General features: G+C 44.1%; 1 protein-coding gene across 1 annotated transcript in view; it reads left to right on the top strand.

Annotated features, from left to right (window-relative positions):
• LOC126474854 (collagen alpha-1(XVIII) chain-like) overlaps nucleotides 1-14688 on the top strand; it is a 513154-nt gene that overhangs the window by 30777 nt on the left and 467689 nt on the right. Inside the window, exons 2-3 of the mRNA XM_050102334.1 lie at nucleotides 8215-8264; nucleotides 14264-14374. Of these exons, the coding sequence (XP_049958291.1) occupies nucleotides 8215-8264; nucleotides 14264-14374 (161 nt within the window). The remainder of the gene's footprint in view (nucleotides 1-8214; nucleotides 8265-14263; nucleotides 14375-14688) is intronic.

Genomic DNA, 14688 nt, shown 5'->3' with positions numbered 1-14688 from the left:
ATACACTGCTTGCCCCAGCACCTCGCATGCCTTAAAAGCCTACTATCACCACACAGTAGTCCACGGCATATTGTGCTATTAATATAATGTGGCTTCATCATTTCATATACACTGACCAGTCAAAGAATCAGGTACACCTGCCTAATATTGCATAGCACGCAGAACTGCCGCAACACGACGTGGCATGGACTCGACTAATGTCTGAAGTAATGCTGGGGGGAACTGTCACCATGAATCCTGCAGGGCTGTCCATAAATCCGTAAGAGTACGAGGGGTTGGAGGTGTCTTCTGAACAGCACGTTGCAAGGCATCGGAAACATGCTAAATAATGTTCATGTCTGGGTTGTCTGCTGGTCAGCTGAAGTGTTTAAACTCAGATGAGTGTACCTGGAGCGACACTGTAGCAAGTTCGGGCGCGTGGGGTGTCGCATTGTCCTGGTGGAATTGCCCAAGTCCGTCGGAATGCACAATGGACATGAATGGATGCAGGTGATCAGACAGGCTGCTTACAAACGTGTCACCGATCAGAGTCGTATCTAGACGTCCCTTATCACTCCAACTGTACCCGTACCACACCACTGCAGACTCTCCACCACCTTGAACAGTACCCTGCTGACAAGCAGGGTCCATAGTTTGATTGTCTCCATACCCTAACACGTCCATCCAGTCGATAAGATTTGAAACGGGACTTTTCCGACCACGCAACATGTTTCCAGTCATTGACACTCCAGTGTCGATGTTTACGGGTCCTGGAGAGGCGTATAGCTTTGTGTCGTGCAGTTATAAAGAGTACACGAATGGGCCTTCGGCTCCGGAAGCCCATATCGATGATGTTTCGATGAATGTTTCGCACCCTGACACTTGTTGATGGCCGGCATTGAAAACTGCAGCAATTTGCGGAAGGGTTACGCTTCTGTCTCGCTGAAGGATTCTCTTCGGACGTCATTGGTTCCGTTCTTGCAGCATCTTTTTTCCACCGCAGCGATGTCGGAGATCTGATCTTCCACCCTATTTCTTGTATTCACGGTACACTCGTGAAATGCTCGTACGGAAAAATCCCCACCATCGCTACCTCGGAGATGCTGTCTCTTATCGCTCGTGCGCCGACTATAACACCACGTTCAAATTCACTCAAATCTTGATAACCTGCCATTGTAGCAGCAGTATCCGATCTAACAACTGTACCAAAATCTTGTTGTCTTATATAGGAGTTGTAGACCGCAGCGCCGTATTCTGCCTGCTTACATATCTCTGTATCTGAGTACGCATGCCTATATCAGTTTCTTTGGCGCTTCAGTAAATTTCATTTTTTGATATTGGACTGTGCACACACAAGCCAGTTAATCAAATTATTATCAGTAGTAGTAGCTATTACCATTGGAGCATGTCTTATCCAATCGCCTTATCTCCAATGACTTTCCAATTTTTATCTCACGAATCATTTGCCGTGTCAGTTTCGTTGGAGACAGAGATGGAGTTCCTGCTGTTACCTTTCTCACGTGGTGTTAGTGACAGCTGTACGGATGGACAGTCACATTCGTGGCTTCGCGAACTCTTAACCAGACTCTCTGTCACCTTCCAATCTAACCTAGACCTCATCCTAAACTACAGATCAGTCTGTGGCCACAAGCAGGTTGTTTTGCATTCACATTCGTTGGATTCGCTAAATCATAACCAAACTGCCACATGTCAACATATCCTAGAGCTCGTCTGATTGTGAGCATAACAGCTTCAAATTAGTAAATGCAAAATGAACTGACTTATAAAGTGACTTATCGCAGTTTTTCCAACCGTTCAACAGATATTAAAACCAACTCCAAGTAACAGGTGTGTTACGTTGCACAATTTGTTACTGTGCCTGTGTGCTACCAGAGATAAGCCGCCTGTCCGAGCAAGAGACTCAGGCTCCTCAGGTATTAAACTAATTTCGCGGAAGTGTCTCTCCGGGAAAACTTCCGAACTCCACTTTTATGGGCGCCTCTCGTTCTATGGCTGTGCCTGCACGGTCCCTGCAGCTACGCAACAGGAAAATACTTGATGTTTGGTGAATAATGATTAAAAAAAATTTATATTCTAGTTCTTGCGCCTACTTAGTGGCCTTTCACAATTCAAAATTGTTGCTGCATAATCGTAATTAAATGTTCTGTTTTATGGAGATATGCAGTCCCGATCCGAAACCGTTGATTTTTCTGATTGAAATGGCTCTGAGCACTATGGGACTTAACATCTGAGGTCATCAGTCCCCTAGAACTTAGAACTTCTTTCCTGGGTTTTCTTTCCTCACTTATTTATTCCGTATTCTCTACACAATCGCATTAATGCAATTTAATCTTGCAGTTTCTTTGGTTTGTCCTTTCCTTGTTATCGGAGAACTCGAATTCAATCACTCTCTCTTTTCTTTGGTCATTTATTACAATTTTCCTATAGACCTATTTGGGCATTTATAAACTGTTAGTTTAATTTTTTGGGGCTAGATTGTCAAGCTGTAGTTCTTAAGCAAAATATTTAATTTATAGACGGATTTTTGACTGGTGTCATCATTGTCAGCAACGAGAAGCTGTTCATGAGTAAAAGAGAATGTTAATATAATAATAAATACAGGCTTATGGTGAAATTGGAGGTTATCTTCGATATGTTTCAATATCTACACTCCTGGAAATGGAAAAAAGAACACATTGACACCGGTGTGTCAGACCCACCATACTTGCTCCGGACACTGCGAGAGGGCTGTACAAGCAATGATCACACGCACGGCACAGCGGACACACCAGGAACCGCGGTGTTGGCCGTCGAATGGCGCTAGCTGCGCAGCATTTGTGCACCGCCGCCGTCAGTGTCAGCCAGTTTGCCGTGGCATACGGAGCTCCATCGCAGTCTTTAACACTGGTAGCATGCCGCGACAGCGTGGACGTGAACCGTATGTGCAGTTGACGGACTTTGAGCGAGGGCGTATAGTGGGCATGCGGGAGGCCGGGTGGACGTACCGCCGAATTGCTCAACACGTGGGGCGTGAGGTCTCCACAGTACATCGATGTTGTCGCCAGTGGTCGGCGGAAGGTGCACGTGCCCGTCGGCCTGGGACCGGACCGCAGCGACGCACGGATGCACGCCAAGACCGTAGGATCCTACGCAGTGCCGTAGGGGACCGCACCGCCACTTCCCAGCAAATTAGGGACACTGTTGCTCCTGGGGTATCGGCGAGGACCATTCGCAACCGTCTCCATGAAGCTGGGCTACGGTCCCGCACACCGTTAGGCCGTCTTCCGCTCACGCCCCAACATCGTGCAGCCCGCCTCCAGTGGTGTCGCGACAGGCGTGAATGGAGGGACGAATGGAGACGTGTCGTCTTCAGCGATGAGAGTCGCTTCTGCCTTGGTGCCAATGATGGTCGTATGCGTGTTTGGCGCCGTGCGGGTGAGCGCCACAATCAGGACTGCATACGACCGAGGCACACAGGGCCAACACCCGGCATCATGGTGTGGGGAGCGATCTCCTACACTGGCCTTACACCACTGGTGATCGTCGAGGGGACACTGAATAGTGCACGGTACATCCAAACCGTCATCGAACCCATCGTTCTACCATTCCTAGACCGGCAAGGGAACTTGCTGTTCCAACAGGACAATGCACGTCCGCATGTATCCCGTGCCACCCAACGTGCTCTAGAAGGTGTAAGTCAACTACCCTGGCCACCAAGATCTCCGGATCTGTCCCCCATTGAGCATGTTTGGGACTGGATGAAGCGTCGTCTCACGCGGTCTGCACGTCCAGCACGAACGCTGGTCCAACTGAGGCGCCAGGTGAAAATGGCATGGCAAGCCGTTCCACAGGACTACATCCAGCATCTCTATGATCGTCTCGATGGGAGAATAGCAGCCTGCATTGCTGCGAAAGGTGGATATACACTGTACTAGTGCCGACATTGTGCATGCTCTGTTGCCTGTGTCTATGTGCCTGTGGTTCTGTCAGTGTGATCATGTGATGTATCTGACCCCAGGAATGTGTCAATAAAGTTTCCCCTTCCTGGGACAATGAATTCACGGTGTTCTTGTTTCAATTTCCAGGAGTGTATGTTGTTGATGTAAATTTAATGAACTACACATGCTGCGTGAATGAGGATTTTGAGAAGAGAAACTAAGAACTGTCTGGTATGAGAAGGTGTAAAAGAATTAGACAGAAATTAGGTCTTAAAAGCATGCATGAACAGATCAAAGACTGTGGAAATAAATGGTGAAATAATTTGACGAAAAGGATCAAAATGGAACGCCTAAAACAATAATTAACTATCGAACGACAGGGAAAAGAACAATAAGCAGGCAAAGAAACTGGCGAAGAGATCAAAGAGAAACTAACGACAGACAATAGGAGCACTGAAGAAGAGGTTGTAGCTTGCAAATGCCTAACACAGAGTAAGGAACGAGGAAAGAGAAGGAGAAATTATTAAATTGGTTACTATAAACTATAAAACTGAAAGGAAAAACTGTTGAATCAAGTAGAAAGTTTAGTGTACTAGGCCAAGCACCATGATTCCACGACGATTTTTCATTGTGCAAATCTCAGTGTATCATTATTGTATGATGTTATTATTACTGACTAGTGTCTCTTTCAGTGTTAAATGCATTAGAAAAATGGCTGTGAGCACTATGGGACTTAACAGCGGAGGTAATCAGTCCCCTAGAACGTAGAACTACTTAAACCTAACTAACCTAAGGACATCACACACATCCATGCTCAAGGCAGGATTCGAACCTGCGACCGTAGCGGTCGTGCGATTCCTGACTGAAGCGCCTAGAACCGTAATGCACTAGATTTATGTTGTTCTTTGCACTTTGTGGCGCTTTTCAGTTCGGAAAATTTCTGCCTGTTCGCATAATATGACCATACATACTGGGTGGTTATAATTTAAATGTAGCTATTCATGGAGTTCCAGCGTCTGCTGTAATCATCGTATGAAAGGGAAATGTAGTGGATTTGGTGATGAGCTAATGCGGAACGGATTTACGCTGTTAACAAAAAATCCAATTTTGGCTACTTAGTGCAAATCTAGCACTATGCCCGTTAATATCATAGTATGACATCCACGCTGTCGTTTGAGAAGCCATAACGTGGGCGAACAATATGGTTGCCTACAAGTGAGACCGTGCGCTGTTAGTGAAACTGTTGTGTGTGAACGGCAGCAATTATGTGCTTCATTGTGAGAGTATCGCCGACTCAGAGTCTGAGGAGACATCTGACTCATTAAATGTTCTAAGAAGATGGTAATGACATTCGAAAACACGGGTGAACTTGGTGTACAACGTGCAAGAGGAGACCGCCCTCTGCCGGTAAAAGCTATTGACGAGTTCGCTGTTGCGCAGCTGACCCTGTACTCGGTGGCCCGGGTAGTGCTAGAGCACGTGCTGTGTCACGGCAATTATCAGTCCCATTGCCAACAGTACGGGAAGTTTTGCCATCTGTACTTCATCCAGAGGGCTCAGCAACTGATACCTCACGATCAGCAGCAACGTTCTGAATTTGCTCTTAAGTTTCTGGCACCGATAGAGGTTGACGACTTGTGGTCCGGCGATATTCTGTGGATTGCAAGGCACATTTTACACTACAGGGTGCAGTGAATACACAGGACTGCAGAGTTTAGGGTACTGTTAAACTACCTGTGTCGTGTGCATTCTCAGTCCGGTCTTCTTTGCAGAGAATATGCCCAGGCGACCCGTCAGGTGCACGGTGAAGTCTGCGTGTTGTGAGCGGCGTGGGATTGATATTCTGTCATTCTGCACAACGGATTAATCTGAGATGTACCCTTTTCCCTGTGGCTCCTGCAAGATGCAATTTCCACCCTCCAACTACTACAGAAGTCAGACAGACGCTCCTAACGTTCTACAGAGAAATGCCTGAAAAACTTTCAGCAATAAATATCTTCTGGAGTCATCCGCTGTAAGGAAATGACACAAAAATTCACAAAATTTCTTACTTAACTAGTGGGATACTTGGGTACTGGAGTAGTGCCAGTTAGTGTAAGAAAAACATGAAACTAACGAAAATTATTATTTATTTTGCAAAAATTCTGAGAAAATCACAATGGCACTTTTAATTATGAAACGAACACGTTATATCCTGGTTCTTTTCGGAATGTGAAGTTACCTCTTAAGGATAGGATTCGCTAATGAAATTTCTATACAAACCTTAAGATTGTTATTGACTTGGCAGAATGGCTGAGAGGCGTGCCTACTCAACTTGAATAATTATCCTTTAGAATGTTGCTAGGTACGGTCGAGGCTGTCACGTGCGAAATGCAGTGAAGTGTACTGTTGTGGAGGAAATATGGGGCTCGCAAGAGCTGTAGCGCACAATACTGTAAGCTGTGATGACTGCTGTCTGTGCCACTCGCTGCTGACAAATAAGATAACTCTCGTTCTATCTGGATTGACATTCGCCAATCAAACTCTCCCTACGCCTTGATGATGTCAAAGACTCCTATTCGGCCCTAGTCTAACTATTGGCGTGGTACACTGGTCAGATAACCAGTCCACCGCGATGCCACTAAAAAATTCGCTCGCAGTCGTTTAACTATAACTCTGTCCATTCACACCGCACAATAAGTGTGGTGTCCAAAACAGTGAACGAGGATTGCAAGGACTCAGTATAGACTAGCACTCCGATTTGCTTTCGACAGAGATGCTCTCCCAGTGAAGTACTGAGGAGAGACTTGTTCCTCACTTTTTGGGTACACATACGAGCGCGCACACTCTCGTTACGTGTTATCGCTCCAAGAGCGACAACGAAACCGCCCCTCTCCACGCCACACGTGAAGAGGTATATCTTTCGGTCTGTTCCATTACTCCTTCAGCTCAAGGAGACAGAAATATCGTCTGCCAATCAGCATTGCTCTTCTAAAACGGGAGAATGACGTTTCGTTTAAGGCGACCAGACCGGAAATCTGTAGAATCGGCGTTTGGTGTTTGCTGTCTCCCTGTGAAAATCTGTGAAACTACGTGCTATATTTGTAAAGAATGCGTAGCTTGGGCGCTCCCACAGAATGTAGCGGAATTTGCTTTTAAACCGAACGCGGGGTCGTCCTTTCACTCGGGCAAACGCTGTCTGCTCTACGGGCGGTCACCGGCCGACGTAGATGGGTGGGGGACTGGCCTCCTGGCGTGCGGTTGCTCTCCCAAACTAGAAGCTCCTGTGACTGCCGTGTCTGGAATGTGTGTGTGTACGCCAGCCTCGAGTATTTCAACCACGGTGCGCACTTGCGATTTGTTAGTTATTTGCATATCGTTTACATGAATTCATACAACATTGACTTTATCTTATCGAGTTTGGTTTCGAATGAAGCGTCTTGATGTGCGGAATATGATTGGGAGGGCGGAATATGTGAGCAATGAAGGCCAGGGGACCACAACGTCTTACAATGTTATCAGGATCTCCCTGTATACCATTTGATGCCTGCTTTGGAAGAGCGCAGCTGTGTGGTAACCACTGTTTTCATTCAAGATTGGGCAACACCTCGCGTCACTCGCCCAGTGGGACATCTCCTTAATGCAACCTTCCACGAATGTGTTACCTCCACAAGTTTTCTAGATGCACAGCCTGCAAGATCACTTTATCTGAATACACGCCACTTTTGGCTCTGAGACCACTTAACAAACGACTTTACCAGGGTCGCGTTCGCTCCCTACCTGACATACAGGAACACGTTGATCAGGTTCCAGCAGAACTCCTGCGAGCAACTGGATTATATCGTTTTATGGATGCAGCATCTTGTAGATGTCTCCTGTGCTCACGTTGAACAAATCGTGTTAGCGACGTCTTATGCAAAATCAATACTACGTGATTCCCGCTTATTTGGCATGTTCTCCCCTTTAGAAATCCATTACGTATGGAAACATTTCTGTTCGGTTTTCTTGCATTCGCAGCGTCAGATTTGCACCTGGTGACTAAAATTAGAACTAACTTTTTCTAGCTTAAATAGATTCCGCATTAATGCCTTAGCATATCTACCAAGTTTCGCTGCCATACCATAATTGCAGCCCACACTGGATCTCTGTAACTGCATTTTCATTACAACCACCTAGTATAAAAATGTGTTTCGGACAGGGAGCGTCTCTATATCAATTTACACAGTGCATGTAACCCACCAGCTACTTTTTATTATTCTTGTACTCTGCATAGATGTCTGAAGTGGCACTGCACCAAACAACCTTCTCTGTGTTTCAGGCTTCCCGTTACCGGGACCAAAGGGCGAGAAGGGGGACCCTGGCTCTCCGGTAAGTAAAACGATTTTTATAGGTTTTATACAGCTGTTCAACAGCAACGGTAGTATAGCTAATTCGCCTCTACATAGGATTTCAAAGTCTAAACTCCAAAACGAGTTACTTTAGAAAACGCCTGGATAAATACTTGGAGAATAAGAACGCACATAAGGAAAATTAATCCAGTGACGATACAGAGCATGTGAACAAGCACCTAATTCTTTTCTCCCGCGCTAACCGGTGGTCTTTACTGCTGGTCGTTATGGCAGTCAGCTGGCAACGCATCGGCCGCTGGCCAGTAGAGGTAGTTCATAGGGTGAGAAATGTGGCAGCTGAACACGTAGCGTGTGAGTATTCATTATATTATACACTGATGAGCAAGAATATACTGACCACCTCCACAGTAGCTCGTTTCTCCGTCTCTGGTCGAAATACGTCACTGATTCTACGTATCAAGGATCCGGTACTTTGTTGGTAGGTTTGTGGAGGTATTTTGCATGAGATGTCTACGCATCAGTCTTGTAACACGCGTGAATAAGGGCCCGCTGATCTGCGTACTAGGTGATGGCGCCCGATTACGTGCCATAGGATTTGGTCCCCGAGATAGCAACGTGAGTTCACTATTGTGCTCCTGAAACCAGTGTAGCGGGGTTCTGGCATCTACACATGGACAATTATAGTGCTGAGAGTTGACATGAACTTCTAATGTGCCCGAGGGAAGTGTGTTAGGACCCCTGCTGTTAATATTGTACCGAAATGATCTTGCAGACAATATTTTAGTAACCTCAGACTTTATGGAGATGATATAGTTATGAAGTACTATGTGGGAAAAAACAGATAAATGTTCATTTATATCTTAATAAGAATCCAAAGTAATGCCAAGATTGGCAACTTGCTTCACATGTTTAAAAATGTGTAACTTATGCACATCACGAAACTAAAACAGCGATGTTTCCTGCGACTACTACAGCAACGAGTCACAAGTGGAATCGGTCAACTTATATAAATACCTGGGCGAAGCAGTATGAAATGGATGATCACATAGGCTCAGCCGTAAAAAAATCAGGTGGCAAACTTCGGTTCACTAATTACTAGGGAAATTCTGTCAGTTTACAGAAGAGACTGCTTACAAAAGACTCGTGCGATCTATCCTACAACACTGTTCAAGTGTGTGGGATCAGTCCCTAGTAGGACTAACAGGGAATACTGAACGTATACAGACAAGATCAGCCCCAGTGCTCACAGGCTAGTTTGAGCAGTGGTATAGTGTCACGAAGATTCTGATGAAGCAGAACTGGTAGTCGGTTTGAGGTCAAGGCAAACTATTTCCGAGGAAGACTGGTTAGTTAATTTCGAGAACCAGCCTTAAAGGATGAATCTGGGAATGTAGTACAGCCCCCGTTTACCGGTAACATAGGGATGGCGAGGACAGTTTAAGTTGATTATAGCGCACAGTGAAGCGATTAAGCAATAGTTCTTCCCTCGCTCCATACGTCAATGGAATGTTAAGAAACTATAATAACTGGTACAATCAGAAGTACCCTCTGGTACGCGATTCACAGTGGTTTGTGCAGTGTGGGAGTAGACATAGAATTATTGTTATATAGGGAACTGATTTAATATCTTTCAGTCACATGAACCACGGACCTTGCCGTTAGTGGGGAGGCTTGCGTGCCTCAGCGATACAGATAGCCGTACCGCAAGTGCAACTACAACGGAAGGGTATCCGTTGAGAGGCCAGACAAGCGTGTGGTTCCCGAAGACGGCAGCAGTCTTTTCAGTAGTTGCAGGGGCAACAGTCTGGATGATTGACTGATCTGGCCTTGTAACATTAACCAAAACGGCCTTGCTGTGATGGTACTGCGAACGGCTGAAAGCAAGGGGAAACTACAGCCGTAATTCTTCCCGAGGGCATGCAGCTTTACTGTATGGTTAAATAATGATGGCGTCCTCTTGGGTAAAATATTCCGAAGGAAAATAGTCCCCCATTCGGATCTCCGGGCGGGGACTACTCAGGAGGAAGTCGTTATCAGGAGAAGAAAACTGCCGTTCTGCAGATCGGAGTGTAGAATGTCAGATTCCTTAATTGGCTAGGTACGTTCGAAAATTAAAAAACGGAAATGGATAGGTTAAAGTTAGATATAATGCGAATTATGGAAATTAGGTGGCAGGAGGAACAAGACTTCTGGTCAGGTGAATACAGGATTATAAATACAAAATCAAATAGGGGTAATGTAGAGGGAGGTTTAATAATGAATAAAAATATAGGAGTGCGGGTAAGCTGCTACAAACAGCATAGTGAAAGCATTATTGTGGCCAAGATAGAGACGAAGCTCATGCCTACCACAGTAGCACAAGTTTATAGGCCAACTGGCTCCGCAGATGACGATGAGATTGAAGAAATATATGATGAGCTGAGAGAAATTACTGAAGGGAGAATTATGGGGGACTGGAATTCGATAGTAGAAAAAGGAAGAGAAGCAACGTAGGGGGTGAATATGGAATGGGGGTAAGGAATGAAAGATAAGGCCGCCTGGTAGAATTTTGCACAGAGCATAACATAATCATAGCTAAAATTTGGCTTAAGAATCATGGAAGGTTATAGGTTTGTTTATAAATAACTCATCTGCCACCAGTCACAATATTTTTATATTTTATTTTTCGTACGACACCTTTCGGGAAATTATTCCCATTTTCAATCGAATTTTTTATGTTTGTTATGTTATTCCTATGTGATGTCGATGTGTGAGATCCTGCTTCATTTCGTTGATTTTACTGCAATTTATGACATGAAAGCAGCTAAAAAGCTGAAGACTGATGGAAATCCTTGGGTAACAGAAGAGATATTGAATTTAATTGATGAAAGGAGAAAATATTAAAATTCAGTAAATAAAACAGGCGAAAAGGAGCACCAACGTCTCAAAAATGAGATCGACAGGAAGTTCAATATTGCTAAGCAGGGATGGCTAGAGAACAAGAGAACCACCTGTATGAATATCATGAGCTCAGATGGAAATCTATATCTAAACAAAGAAGGGAAAGCAGAAAGGTGAAAGGAGTATATAGACGGTTTATACAATTGCAATGTATTTGAGGGCAATATTATGTAAATGGAAGAGGACGTAGATGAGGATGGAATGGGAGCTATGATATTGTGTGAAGAGTTTGACAAAGCACTGTAAGACCGAAGTCGAAACAAGACCCCGGGAGTAGACAACATTGTGTTAGAGCTACTGACGGCCTTGGGAGAGCCAGGCATGACAAAACTCTTCCATCTGGTGAGCAAGGTGTATGAGACAGGTGAAATAGATTTAGGCTTCAAGAAGAATATAATAATGCCAATCCCAATGAAGGCAGGTGTTGACAAGTGTGAAAATTACCGAACTATCAGCTTAATAAGTCACGCCTTAACTTTGGAGAAGGCCAGTCTGAATTCTGTAGAAATGTTTGAACACAGGAGGCAATACTGACTCTACGACTTAGATGGTAGAATAAGGAAAGGCAAACCTACGTTTCAAGTATTTGTAGACTTAGAAAAAGCTTTTGACATTGTTGACTGGAATACTCTCTTTCAAATTCTGAAGGTGACTTCCCCACAGTCAGCTATTATAGTAAATCATTACATTGTTGTTTCAAAAAGTGTATAGCTTATCTCACTCCAAATGTGCGTTAGAGTATCATGTACAAATATGAAGTAAGTCAGTCGAGAATTTTTAGTGATATTCGCTAACCAAGTTTCGTTTACTAAATTACAGTGCAAAAATCTGAAGTAAATCGATCAAGAACTCGTCGTAATTTTTACCAACGATGTTTCTCCTATATATAAAACCTATGACCTGAATGTTTACCAGAGTATCGTGTAAAAATTTGACGTAAATCAGACAAGAATGATTGGAGATTTTTGGAAACAACGCTTTGTCTTTATAGGGTAGTAAAATGGTGCAATATGTTCGAAATTCTTGGAAAAATAGGGCTAAGCTATAGGGAGAGACCGGTAATATACAATATGTACAAGAGCCAAGACCGAATATTAAGATTAGCGACCAAGAATGAAGTACTCGGATTAAAAAGGGTGTAAGACAAGGATGTAATCTTTCGCTCTTACTATCAATTTGTACATCGAAGAAGCAATGTTGGAAATAAAAGAAAGGTTCAGGAGTGAAAATAAAATTCAAGGTGATGGGATATCTATCAGTGATACGATTCGCTGATGGCATTGTGTCCAGAGTAAAAGTGAAGAAGAATTACGCGATCTGTTGAATGGAATGAACAATCTCATGAGTACAGAATATGGATTAAGAGTAAATCGAAGAAAGACGAAAGTAATGAAAAGTAGCAGAAATGAGAACAGTGAGAAACATAACATCAGGATTTATTGTTACGACGTAGATGAAGTCAAGGAATTCTGATACCTAGGCAGTAATATAAGTAATGGCGGATGGAGTAAGGAGGACATCAAAAGCAGACTAGCAAAGGCAAAAAGGGCGTTCCTGGCTAAGAGAAGTCTACCAGTATCAAACATAGACCTTCATTTGAAGAAAAATTTCTGAGAATGTACGTCTGGAGTATAACTTTGTATGGTAGTGAAACATGGACTGTGGGAAAACGGTAACAGAAGAGAATGGAAGCATTTGAGATGTGGTGCTGCAGACGAATGTTGAAAATTAGTTGGACTGGTAAGGTAAGGAATGAGGAGATTCTGCGCAGAATCGGAGACGAAAGTAATATGTGGAAGACACTGTTAAGGGGACGGGGGAAGGATGATAGGACATCTATTAAGACATGAGCGAATGACTTCCATGGTACTAGAGGGAGCTGTAGAGAGCAAAAACTGTAGCGGAAGACAGAGATTGGAATACATCCAACAAATAATTGAGGACGTAGGTTGCAAGTGCTACTCTGGGATGAAGTGTTTGGTACAGGAGAGACATTCGTGGCGGGCCGCGTCAAACCACTCAGAAGACACCCCCCCCCCCCCAAAAAAAAGGTTGTATAGATGACTTAGGTTTGCTCGTTCTGTAGTATTTATTTTGTTCTAAAGCAGTCCGTGTAGATTTAAAAGTATCTTTGTCGGCAGAACTGGATACGAAACTGGTATTTGGGGAATACTAATAAGAAGGGACTTGCCGATAGAACAGAGTGTTAAGGCAATGGATAATAGTGTCCGTGGAACTAGAGGGAGTCGTGCAGGCCAAAAATTGTGGAAGTGGACAGAGATTGGCGTATATTCAACAAATATTTGCTAATTCCCAAATAGCAAATATTAGCTTATTCCCAAGAATAAGCAGCTTTCACTCGGTTAATACTCGACAGAAATCAAATCTGCATTTGGATCGGACTTCTTTAACTATTGTGCAGAAAGGTGTGCAGTATACTGCTGCATCCATTTTCAAGAAGCTACCACTCGAATTGAAAAATCGTAGAGTGATCCACGCGCCTTCAAATAGAAACTGAACAGTTTCCTCATTGGTCATTCCTTCTGTTCTGTCGAGGAGTTCCTAGAATAATTAAGCTGGTTTCTTGTTGGATTGTTGATTTCGTTTACTTAAACTTTCGGTCTGACTTTTTTCGGGTTCATAAACTTTTATCTTTATCTGTTATTTCTTTTATGTTGTAATTTCATGTACTGACAAGTTCCATGACCTTGGAGATTTGCTCCTCAAAATGGTCCTACGGAACTTGACGTGTAAATAAAATAAGTAAAAATAACTGAAGACGTTGGGTGTAACTGATACTCTGAGGTGAAGAGGTTGTCATAGTAGAAGGGATCATGTTGCGTCCGACCAGACCGGCTATACGACTCATGAGAAGCAAAAGAGAGTGTTTCTCGTGCAGAAATGCCGTACTTCTGTTTTATGCGTATTGTCCAGTGCTTTTTGAAACTATACTCTGCATGAAACTAAAAGATATTGTAAAATTACTAACGGTGGATGACTTTTGCGTGTGCACTGTTAGTGTAGTTTCATTTGTGCCGCTAGAGGAGGAGCTGTAATGTTCCGTTTGGCTTGTTCCAGGGTCCTCCTGGAGACAGTGTAGAGGGTCCGCCAGGCCTCCCGGGTCCTCAGGGACCACCTGGACCTCCTGGGGAGCCTCTGGCCATCCATCCAGACGACCCCAAGTACCAGGTGAGTGTTCCCGACGTACACCTCACACATGCTACAAGTGCTTAGTGCAAGACAACAAGACGGAAGAAACGGTAAGGTGGAATCGACAGGGAATATTCATGGGCACAGTCTCAGAAGACTCTCCACATGTGAAACCAGTTTCTCAGTGACGGTTCATTAATGGATGGAGGTTTCTCACAGTGTCCAGTGGTCCAACGATATGTACATGTAAAAAAATGAAACGCCTACAGCCGCCCTTATTTGCTGTGTAGCTAGCAGTTTCGGCGCTCCAGTGCCCCATCTTCAGGCCTTGATTGATGCTGAAAGGGTTATCA

This window comes from Schistocerca serialis, chromosome 4 (genome assembly GCF_023864345.2).
Source record: "Schistocerca serialis cubense isolate TAMUIC-IGC-003099 chromosome 4, iqSchSeri2.2, whole genome shotgun sequence".
In the NCBI taxonomy this organism is placed as follows: domain Eukaryota; kingdom Metazoa; phylum Arthropoda; class Insecta; order Orthoptera; family Acrididae; genus Schistocerca; species Schistocerca serialis.
The sequence above is the reverse complement of the archived record's forward strand: the minus strand, read 5'-3'. Positions and strand labels throughout refer to the sequence as shown.